Source organism: Culex pipiens, chromosome 1, assembly GCF_016801865.2.
Source record: "Culex pipiens pallens isolate TS chromosome 1, TS_CPP_V2, whole genome shotgun sequence".
Lineage (NCBI taxonomy): Eukaryota > Metazoa > Arthropoda > Insecta > Diptera > Culicidae > Culex > Culex pipiens.
Genome location: NC_068937.1, coordinates 71693278 through 71704693, shown reverse-complemented (window position 1 = coordinate 71704693; position 11416 = coordinate 71693278). Strand labels below are relative to the sequence as shown.

General features: G+C 43.8%; 1 protein-coding gene across 19 annotated transcripts in view; it reads right to left on the bottom strand.

The window, feature by feature from the left end:
• The window catches only part of LOC120429194 (armadillo-like helical domain-containing protein 3), a 186123-nt gene that overhangs the window by 123119 nt on the left and 51588 nt on the right, over positions 1-11416 (bottom strand). For 3 of the 19 annotated variants that reach the window (XR_008212297.1, XM_052709043.1, XM_052709046.1), the window contains one exon: positions 21-2400. The exons of 14 other annotated variants lie outside the window; for them this stretch is intronic. Coding sequence is in view for 2 of the 5 variants with exons in the window: in XM_052709073.1 (XP_052565033.1) it covers positions 8666-8810 (145 nt within the window). In the remaining 3 variants the exon portion in view is untranslated. Of the gene's footprint in view, positions 1-20; positions 2401-3939; positions 8811-9172; positions 10365-11416 lie in introns of those variants that run through there. 2 more of the 19 variants (XM_052709073.1, XM_052709074.1) reach the window with 2 other exon arrangements.

Below are 11416 nucleotides of genomic sequence, written 5' to 3'. Positions count from 1 at the left end.
TGGTGTGTTGTAAAACTTACCCAAATACAATTATTTTCCGATTTGTCCACCAATCGCGAAGTTTCTCCATGCGAATCATTCCTCGAATCGAAAACTTCAACAAAATCAGCTTGTTTTGAATGAACAGCTGATTTTGATGTTTACAAACATCGTTTGTTGGTGTGCGAGAAACTCGCACGAAACTAGAAAATAATCGAGTGCGGCACTCGCACTTTCAGTTCCAAGATGGCGGTGAAACTCGTGCCGAACTCGAGCGAGTTTCTTCAAAAAAACACTTTGACAGCTCTGAGTGCGGCACTCAGTGCCGAACTAGCCATCAAACGAACGTACCATCAGTTTGATACCGAAAAAAGTATTCAGCAAAATGTTGACTTAGCATGATGAATTTCTGCGATCAATCCATGAAACTGATCCACATTTAAGTTCTATGTTGGTTAGTACAAAACATCATAAAAAGTACCTTTAACATATCCTGAAGCTGTCACAAACTCTATAATCAAATGAATTTTAAGAATATGGTTTGTATTTTATCGTTTTACTTCATAATTAATATTTTGGATAAAATTATTTTTTCTGTTATTTGATTTAACAATTAAAATATTCGCAATTTATGCCCATAAGGGTGGGAGGGGGGGAGGGGGGTGGTCTCAAGTTATACGGCATGGACTCACAAAAAGAAACACAGCAGGAAATAATAAATATTTGACTTAAAATGAATTTATTACGCTTAACAAAAATTTGTTGGTTGGGGAGGAGGAGAGGGGGGGGGGGTGAAAGAAAGAGGAGGGAGGGGTTGTGTCCTTAAAGTGGGGGGGGGGGAGCTTATCCATAATTTAATAATATAAACTTGCAATATAATATATATGCAATTCTGTTTCACTTGCAAATGTATGAAAAGACTATTTATTATAAACAATCAACTATTGAAAAACATGAAAAGTCATAAAAATCGACGTATATCATTTCAATACCATACAATTACCTAAATTTGTATCAAAAAAACATTTAAAAAGCAAAAAAATAATTTGGCCGCCTGTTTGTATGGAGATGGCCCATAGTGGTCTGCAGCGTAGATGCTTGCAGGAAGTAACCACCGGGGACTTTGCGCCAGTGCGTACGCGTCCCAGACAAACTTGGAACCGTCTCCGATGAACATCTGCACCAGCTACAGGCCGGCCAGCTTCAGGAAGATCGACTTTGGTGGATGAATTCTCAGGTTCTTGAACTTGTCCTTGAGCGTCATCGACAGCACGACGGCCTCAATCAATTTCTGGATTTGCCTGTCCAACCCGCCAATGTCCGAATACTGCTCGGTCGGCCGGAAGTGTCTTCAGGATGAGGTACGAGTCCTTATTTACGCCCACCAAATCACCCGGCTTGAGTTTCTCCGGTTCAACCAGGCCAAACACGGGCAAAAAGTACGTCTGCTGTGTCGAAGTCTTGATGACGGTGCGCTTGCCCTTCCGCTTGGTGTATAGCACCACCACCGCCCCGTCGTCCTCCGTCTCCTGAGGGTCCACGTCCAGCAGCTCGAATGACTTGTCCTCCTGGGTTACCACCATCTCGCTTGCTGGTGCCTTACTGAGTCCGGAACCCGCACTAAATTCAACACAAAACAATGGAAAATACGGATTTACTACGACGAAGCTGCTGGTCCATGGAATTCCAGATGATAATAGAGCGCCAGCGAATCTCCCGGCCGGGAAATGTAATAGAAACAGATTGATTTTTTTGTTGTTTGTAAACAGTGCGCGCGATTGCGATGACAACTGTGAAAAACACTGAAATTAAATTCATAGAGGAATGGGGTATGCACGTAAATATGGATGCACATACGGATTAACTTATGAAATAAATGCAATATATTTGGAGTGACCACCTCGTGAACTAACCACATCGGCGTTATCAATTTCGTGAAATCTCCCCTTCGATCATGGACGTTCTACACTCAAACCCCGATGGTTTGACACCAACTGTTGTCAAACGAACGAGGTCACTTTTTAGTTTGACACCCCTTTTACACGGAGTTCACACACACTACCAAACGTTTCTTTTGATAGTGTGTGTGAGCGCCGTATGAAAAGTGTCAGTTCGTCACTTTTTAGTTTGACTTTGACCAACCAACGGGGTACAAACTAAAAAAGTGTCAAACGAAAAAGTGACCAACCACCGTGGGTTGAGTGTATAACTTATGTACATCATTGAACAAACAGCATTGAAAAACGTGTGTAAATATTCAAACTAAAATACGTTGAAAAGAGCTAGGGTGTGCAACATCCGCCTAGATAGTGCCACTTCCAAAATCATGATGGCCTACAGTGGCGGAACGTTGGACCATCCAATCACTGCACAAAACAGTCCGAATGAACGACATCAGAGGTGAGGTGTGAAAGAGAGAGACTGAAACAGACGAAAATAAAAACATTTCTTACTCGCTCATTCCTTCAACCAGAACAACCATCACAAATCAGCGGAGAAAAAACCACTGTCAGTTGGTGGCTTAGACTCATCGTGATTTCTCGATTAAATTTTCAAAAGGCCCTATCTGCATAGGAAACCCATGAGGGATAGGTTGTTTTGAAAATTTAATCTAGCACCTGCAACTGTTGATTTTTTCAGTCTTTATCGAAATTTTTCGAAAGAGTTGAAAAAACAAAATGAGGATTAATGTTGCGATTACTATAAAAGAGAATCACTCCTTCTGAAAATGTAGGTTGGCCTAAAGGTTGACATTTTTCGGGCCACTTCGGTGTCTAAAGCAAACCTACAATTCTTCAGAATTCGCCGTGGTTACTGGTCATATAGGAGGAACCTGCCCCAGCAGAGTCTGACGGAGCAAATACCACAGAGTTAATTTAGGTATCATGCAAAGTACAAGCATTTGTTGGTTTGAAAACAGCTGCGGAAAGCTACCTCCTAATTGGGCGAATGGATAAAGGTTGGATAAAGGCTCAGAAAACTCCACTCAACGGTGGCATCCTCAAGCTACTGGCATTACGTCTCAAACAAACATCTACCTTTCACTCAAAAAAATCAACTCTTCCCCACTCGGTCAGCTGAGTCGATAACGTGGTAATCAAAAATAGCTCAGAAGAGGGGTGGACAAAAAAGAGAGAGCAACATTTTAGATTCTCTCTTTTTTTTTTGACATTTTGTGCAAAGTTGGATCAACAACAGTAGAGGCTAGCTGGAAATCAGAAATATAAAGTCCAAAACCGACTGCAAATCAGCTGTAAAAGTGCTTTTAGTGCATATATCTAAACTTGTTAGCAATAATCCACAGCTGGTAAAGCACTTGTAGTGCTGAACACTGACTTGTTTTAGTGCTGTTTGGTTACTTGGGTAGTTATCAGGAATTATACTGATATTTAACGAGGTAAACATTTATTTTCTTTCGAAATGTTAGAGCCATTTTATATTGTTAAGTCAAGTATTCTCAGTCGCGAAACAATCAATCAAACAAACAAACAAACAAACAAACAAACAAACAAACAAACAAACAAACAAACAAACAAACAAACAAACAAACAAACAAACAAACAAACAAACAAACAAACAAACAAACAAACAAACAAACAAACAAACAAACAAACAAACAAACAAACAAACAAACAAACAAACAAACAAACAAACAAACAAACAAATAAATTCAACTTTAATTTCTTCAATCATTCATTAAGTCTCTATTTTATTATGGATATCGATCATCATGACTTCATTCGACGCGTATCAGCAAAAACTATGAGTTCTGATATGTTTAAGCATGATTGAAACATGACATCTCTTGTATATATCCGTTTGAACCGTTTGTGCAAGAGGCATACCATAGAAACAAGTCAAAACTTCAAGATTCTGAAACCGGATCCTACACAGTAAAAAATAATTAAAATTTGGAAGCTGTTATTTTGGAAGGTTGAATATTACCTCTTTCATTTGTTATTTGTTATTTTTATTTTATTGTCCATCCGACATTTATGTCTTAATGGACTGGGTGGTAAAAGCCCGTTCGAGTTGGATCGCTAAATTCGCCACTCTCGAATAGGCATAAAACCCACCGTCTTTTAAACATGGTCAATACATTTCACGAGATACAATATAAACTTAGATCTAAACAAAAATAGTACGGCGTAAGTTAGAAATAAAGGAATCTACAGACATCGAGTAATCAAATAAATCGTCAAAATCATTGAAAACGTCACACATCGCCCGGATAGGTTCCTGCTGTCCATATTGAGTACGATGAAAGTCTAGGCGGAGTGCGTTCCACGTTCTGAGCGGCCGCGGGATGACGTTGAAGTTGATCCTGGCGAGGATGTTAGGAGCGTCGATGGCACCTAATAACAGTTTCCCCAAGAAAGCCGCCCGCAAGAACTGCCTTCTCTTAGAGAATGTTTCCATCCCTAGAGCCTCACAGCGTTGTTCGTAGGATGGCGCTACAGCTTGATCAGGCCATGAGTGGAAGCGCATTGCGAATCTTGTGAACTTCCTCTGTGCCGACTCGATTCTAGTCACCCATTCATCAGTGTGCAGGCTCCAAGCCACCACAGCAGTCTCGAGGTGAGAACGAACGAGTGCGTAGTAAAGAGCTCGTAGGCAGGCAGGATCACGAAACTACTACGTTGTGAATTGGCTGGTAAATCTTTAGGTCGTCGGCGTAGAGAATTCTGCTTCCGGGTGGGAGCACAAAGGTAACGTCGTTGTAGTAGACAGAGAAGAAGCTTGGTCCTATATTACTCCCTTGAGGAACGCCAGACGTCATACAGAACGGAACTGATTCGGAAGCACCGATTTTGACCGAGAGTGTTCTGCCAGTCAGGTACGATGCAACCCAGTTGACGACTTTGCATGAAACGCCAAGGTGGTCGAGCTTGGCGAGTAAGATGCGGTGGTCGATCCTGTCGAACGCAGCCTTAAGGTCGGTGTAAACAACATCCACTTGTCCTCCGCCTTCCATGTTTCGTTTGCAGAATGAGATGAAGTCGACTAAGTTTGTACTTGTCGAGCGTCCCGAAAAGAACCCGTGCTGTGCTGTTGAGATGTAACCCTTCGTTGCGTTTATCAGGAACGTGTTTACGATGATTTCCATCAGTTTGGAACCGGCACAAAGAGATGTTATTCCCCGGTAATTGGAAACGTCCCGCTTATCCCCTTTCTTAAAGATTGGGAACATGTACGATGATTTCCAGCAATTTGGGAAGGTTTCGGATTGTATGGACAGGTTGAAAATTCGCTGCAACGGTTTTGTGACGGCGACAGCACAGGATTTCAGCACAATTGATGGGATTCCGTCAGGTCAGCTTTGCGATCGCCATTCGTACGTCCTCCTCCGTGATTGGTACAGCGCTCAGGTGAAGTGCGTCTGCGGGGACAGCGCGGAGTGCGCTGCGCACTTGATCCGGAGTTGCAGGCGATGGACGAAATACGCTCAAAAAGTGCACGTCTCCTCCGTGGAAGTAGAGTTAGCTTCGCCGAGGAACATTTTAGCTGGGAGCCCGGTTTCTTTGCGTTTCTCGTTCACAAAAGACCAGAAAAGTTTTGGATTACGTTTCAGATTCTCTTGAGTACGGCGAACATGGATTCCATAACGGTGTCTTTTGTAGTGCGTGTAACGTTTGCTGGCGAGACGGAAGGCGCGATGGGTTACAGGATTCCGTCTAGCTGAATACTTCCTCAAAGCAGCGGCACGCCGTCGTTTCAGTTTTTTCATGCGATCATTGGACCAGGGAGGTTTCCGAGGGGGTGCACGAGTTGGAACGTGATCTCTGAAGGCGGTTTTCAGTGTAGAGTTGAAGAATGCCACAGCTTCATCCACATTCTGCATTTCATTGAGGGCATTCCAGTTTACTCCGAGAAGTGCGCGATTGAGGGCGGGAAAATCCGCCTTATAGAAGTTGTAAGATCGGGTATCAGGTTCGTCGATGAACGGCACTGGCATCCTCAGCGAAACAGTTACCTCCAGTGGGGGATGTGGCGGGTCGATTCTAAGCAGCGCTTCCGGGGCCTCAGCGACAGAGCAGTAGTTTACAGAATCGTCATCTATGAGCACCAAATCAAGTGTGCGATTTAAGTTGTTGCTAACATCATTCAACTGTTTCATTCCAAGCAGTGCCATGCCGTCGAGTAGTGTAGAACTGGAAAGCGGATAAGATGCAGACGAAGAACTGGGGTGCGCGTGTCTCGAGTTGAATTTTGTCCAAGTTATTTTAGGTTGGTTGTAATCGCCGAGAAGCAGGTGCAAATCGTTCGGACGCATCGCTTCGGCCACAGCGGAGGCCGAGTTAAAGTGCGACTCAATAACTGCTGAATTTCTGGCAAGATCCGGGCTGATGTAGACGGAGCCGACGTACAGCTTCTGATCTGCGACGCCATTGATGACAACCCAAAGCTGTTCGAGGCTGCTAGCATCCGTCGGAACAGGAAATTCGGTTGAATCAAACTTTTTTTTTCAAATTCAAACCGGGACCGTGGTGTAGGGGTAAGCGTGGTTGCCTCTCACCCAGTCGGCCTGGGTTTGATCCCAGAAGGTCCCGGTGGCAAATTTTGAGACGAGATTTGTCTGATCACGCCTTCCGTCGGAAGGGAAGTAAATGTTGGTCACAGGTCTAACCTAGAGGTTAGGTCGTTAGCTCAGTCCAGGTGTAGGAGTCGTCTCCCTGGGTCCTGCCTCGGTGGAGTCGCTGGTAGGCAGTTGGACTCACAATCCAAAGGTCGTCAGTTCGAATCCCGGGGTGGATGGAAGCTAAGGTGTAAAAAGAGGTTTGCAATTGCCTCAACAATCAAGCCTTCGGACACCTAGTTTCGAGTAGGAATCTCGCAATTGAGACCGCCAAGGCAATGCTGTAGAGCGAATAATTTGATTTTTTTTTTTCAAACTTTTTCGAGACAGCGATGCAGATTCCACCGCCAGTTTTCTTTCCAGTACGAACAGTGTCTCGATCGTTGCGGTAGACTACATAGCCAGTCCCGAACAACTGGGGCGAAAAGATTTCATCGTCTAGCCAGGTCTCCGTAAGAACGATGACATCATAATCGCAATCGATCACAGCCAGGAACAGATCGTCGATTTTTGTACGAAGTCCCCTTACGTTTTGATAGTAGAAGCTCAGAGCGCGCTGCGTGTCCAACCGATTAGGAGCTTCAGCCGCTGATGTAGTCCTTAGGGAGGTACTGGAAACCAACAGATCATCAGCGCGGGACAAATGTTCAAGAACGGGGTACTCGCCTGAGAGTTGCCGTTGGAAGACCCCCTCACGATGGCCGTACGCAGGTTCGGGACGGCTTTGCTGAGCGTTGAAATGCGGCAGGACTGCGACGGGTCGTTCGGGGGCTTCCACAGGACTTTGTATCTGGCGTCCCGAGTGAAGTAGCGCAGCAGCGCGAGCGGGTGAATGTCTTCGGTCGGAGCTGGAATGCGGGTGATCATCAACGAGAGGAAAGGTTCCGAAACGTGTGTACTTGCCCGTGCTGAAGATTTGGGTACCCGCACCCGTATCACTAGGACGACGCCGTACCCGCACACATCACTAGGACAACTTAAATGGCCAGCAAGTTGGGTCTTCGATATGGCTGGCTCTGCGATGGTATCGGCTGCGGCGGGAGAGTTGAGGGCTCCCACGGTACTTAGCAAGAAGCGTCCTGGAGAAGCAGTCTCGTCGATGGAATTCGGTGCAACAGAGATGCGTCTGGAGACTTCCGCGCTGTCGATAAGGTTGCTGACAATAGCCGGGCCAGATAGCTGGAGTGTGGTAGGGGGGGGCAAGGGCTCCCCCGTAATCCGAAAAGTTGCGTACAGACTTCGACCGGGCTGATGGAATCCCTAGGATTGAGTTCTGCAGTGGCTGGCGTGAGGATGATTCGCTGGAAACCCAACTTTTATCAAGTGGGGAATTACTGGGACAACATGAATACTTGCCTGAGAAGCCAGGTCGGAAACCCCCAACTCGATCTCTGTGCGCCGGGTAAGGATGACTAACAACAGGCGCGGAGCGATTTGAAGCCGCAGCGGAGAGAGAGGGGATTTCCTTAGTGTGCTTGATCATGCATCCTATTCCCACGGACAACAGCTAAAATAGAGCTGATTTCCAGCAGTCACTAGCAACACTGTTATGATTTTTTTCAAAAAACTGGCAACACGGTTACCGGTTTGAGTGAGAGTGAAAGAGAGCGAGTAACAACAAAATGCCACAAAACTCTCGCTCACTCCACTTACTCGAAAAGCAAACACACCGAAATCAACATGGCGATAAAAATCGTGCTCTGTGAAATTGCAGCTGGAAGGTTTTTTTTTTCTATTTTTGTAAGTATACAGCAGAGTAAACAGTTTGCAATAATTGATTGATAAATTTATATCTTCCAGGACGCACAAAACCACCAATTTGTAGCATCTATGGCGTGCAAAGCATAGGAAAAAGCACCCGTTCTAAGGACTTCCAAAATAGGGAATTTTCCAGATTTTAACGGAGGTATGTACTAGCGGACCTCCAGCTGCCCCGGGGCCGAAATTGCTAGAAAGCCCACCTCATTCTGATAATTTTGGTGAAAAGATGTCAACTTGCGTGTGATTATGAAATAAGCTCAAATAATAAACATTTTAACCCAAACATATTATTTTTTTTTATTGTTTATTCGTCAAGCTTATGTAGACTACTTACAATTTTCTTACATACTAGATATTATTTCTATTGTACAGATTTTTTCGTAGTTCCGGTTTAGACATGTCGAAATGTATGTACTGTGAATTTTCATTATAAAAGCTCATCATTTGATTTAATGGCGATTTTTTTAAATAATTTGTCGTGTATGCAGTTATTCTAAAAAGTTGTGAATGTCTAAGAGTACGGCTTGGTTCATGAATACTATTGCGTATTACTGAAAATAATGCTGCTGACTGTATGCGTTGAGAAATAATGTCGTTGATGAAAGAGAGCATGGCAAATTTACGACGTTCTTGTAATGATTGTATGTTTATGAGCATGCAGCGTGCTTCATACGATGGGAGAGGAAATGCAGTCCAGTTAAGTTTACGTAGTGCGTACAGTAAGAATTGTTTTTGGACAGATTCAATACGTGCTTGGTGTACGGCATAGTATGGATTCCAGACGATACTACAGTATTCCAAGAGTGGCCTGACATACGTTATATAGAGTAATTTAATAGTATACGGGTCCTGGAAGTTGAATGCAAAGCGCTTTATAAAGCCTAATGTACTTTTTGCCTTGTTTATTATTGTGTTATAGTGTTCTACAAAAGTTAGTTGTGAGTCTAGGATGACACCTAGATCACGTACTACTTTGCATTTTTCTACTGGTTGGTTTCCTAATAATACTGTTATGTTTGGTGTTTCATGTTTTCTGCTGAAGGCAATGGAATTACATTTCTTTACATTCAATTGGAGTAGGCTTTTACTACACCATGTGTAGAAAAGATTAATTTCGTTTTGGAATACATGACTGTCATTGGCATTTCCTATTTCCATATACAATTTCATGTCGTCTGCATATACAAGTACGTTAATTTTTTTAAGAATGAAGGAAATGTCGTTTACATACAAGATGAAAAGAAGAGGTCCTAGATGGGATCCTTGCGGAACCCCAGAGGTGACGTGAATTGATTCCGATAGTACATTTTGGAAGCGAACAATTTGTTCGCGCTTAGTCAAATATGACTTAAGCCATTCCAAAAGATTCGGTTGAATTCCAATTTTCTGCAGTTTGAAGATTAATAATGGTATGTCGATTCTGTCAAATGCCTTACTAAAGTCTGTGTAAATTGCTTCTACGAAATTGCGATTATGCATTGCATTCAGTGTAAAATTTCCAAATTCTAAAAGGTTGGTGCTAGTAGAGCGGCCTTTAAAAAAGCCGTTCTGTTTACATGTGATGCGGTTTTTTACTTGCTGAAAGATTTTTTCATTTATAATAGATTCGAAAAGTTTTGGAATGCAAGACAAAAGGGCAATTCCGCGATAATTACGTATGTCTGATTTTGGGCCTGTGTTTTTTTTCCAAATTAAATAATCCACCGATTAATGACATTGTGTGACGGAAATTTAGAGAACAACTGGATTTTGAGTGCGATTTGTAGGATTTTCCTAAATTTTTGATTAATTTGTCTCGAGCAAAAGTGAGATGCACATTTTAGTACGAAACGCAACTTACAAACACTGCAAAAACTACGCCTGCATCCCACCGCTTATTAAGGCGAGCCGGCAAGCGCGCATGGACCAACGAAAACATCAACAACCCCGTTCCTGGCATCAAGACTCCATCACCAAGCATTTCATCAAATAAATTGTTCCACCCTCTCAGCAATTTCCTCCCATCAGCGATGTCGGTAAAGATGTTGTAAACAAACCGAAAATAGAACTGGGGTAGGAGGACGAGAGAGAAAGAGATGACAACATTTTTGAATCTCATAATTTTTTTTGACGTTTTGCAGGGCCGGATCCAAAACAGTAGGGGCCTAGCTCTAAAACAGAAATATAAAGTCCAAACTCAGCTGCAAATCAGCTGTAAAAGCGCTTTTCCAACAATTTTGAAAACACTTCAGCTGTTATTCACTGCAGGTAAAGCGCTGTTAGTGCTGATCAATCACTACTTTTAGTGCTGGATGGTTACTTGGGTAATTTCGCACATTTTAAAGAAAATTTCAAAGATAAACGGGAGGTCAAAAATGACAGCAAACAAAAAACGCGTCCGACCACAGGCACAGTTTGCTTCCAATTTAGACTGAAAAAGTGACATTACACCAGAAAAATGTTAAAATTACACATTTCCAGAGGTAAAATTATACCTTTTTCTGACATAAAAGATGTACCCGCTTCATGCCGCGAGCCGAAATGTGCCGGGATAAGGACGGAGACATCTTGACGGATGAGCGCGAAGTGATCGAAAGGTGGAAGCAGCACTTCGACGAACACCTGAACGGCCCAGAAGCGGAGTACCGGGGGAAACGACATCAGCGGTATGGTGGACGGTGAGGACGAGCCAGCACCTTTACTTTTACTTTTTTTACTTTTACTGCTCGTACAACCTCCGGGTAATGAGCTGTCTCCAGATGCGTTGCCATCTAACTCGGTCCTGGGCTGCTACTCTCCAATTCCGCTGCGAAACTCCCACACTTTCCAGATCTTCCTCCACCTGGTTCAACCACCTTGCACGTTGCGCCCCCTTCCGCCGCGTTCCAACCGGCTCCGAATTAAACACCAACTTCACCGGATTGATAGTCTGGTTCGGTTGGCGCGCATCCAGCGCGTCCGGCATTCTTGCGACGTGTCCGGCCCACCGGATCCGGCCAGCCTTGGCGACCTACTTGGCTTGCTTCCGAATACTTGGCTTGCCGTAGAGTTGCGCCAGCTCGTGGTTCATCCTTCTCCTCCATACAGTGTTCACACGCACGCCGCCAAAGATAGTCCTAA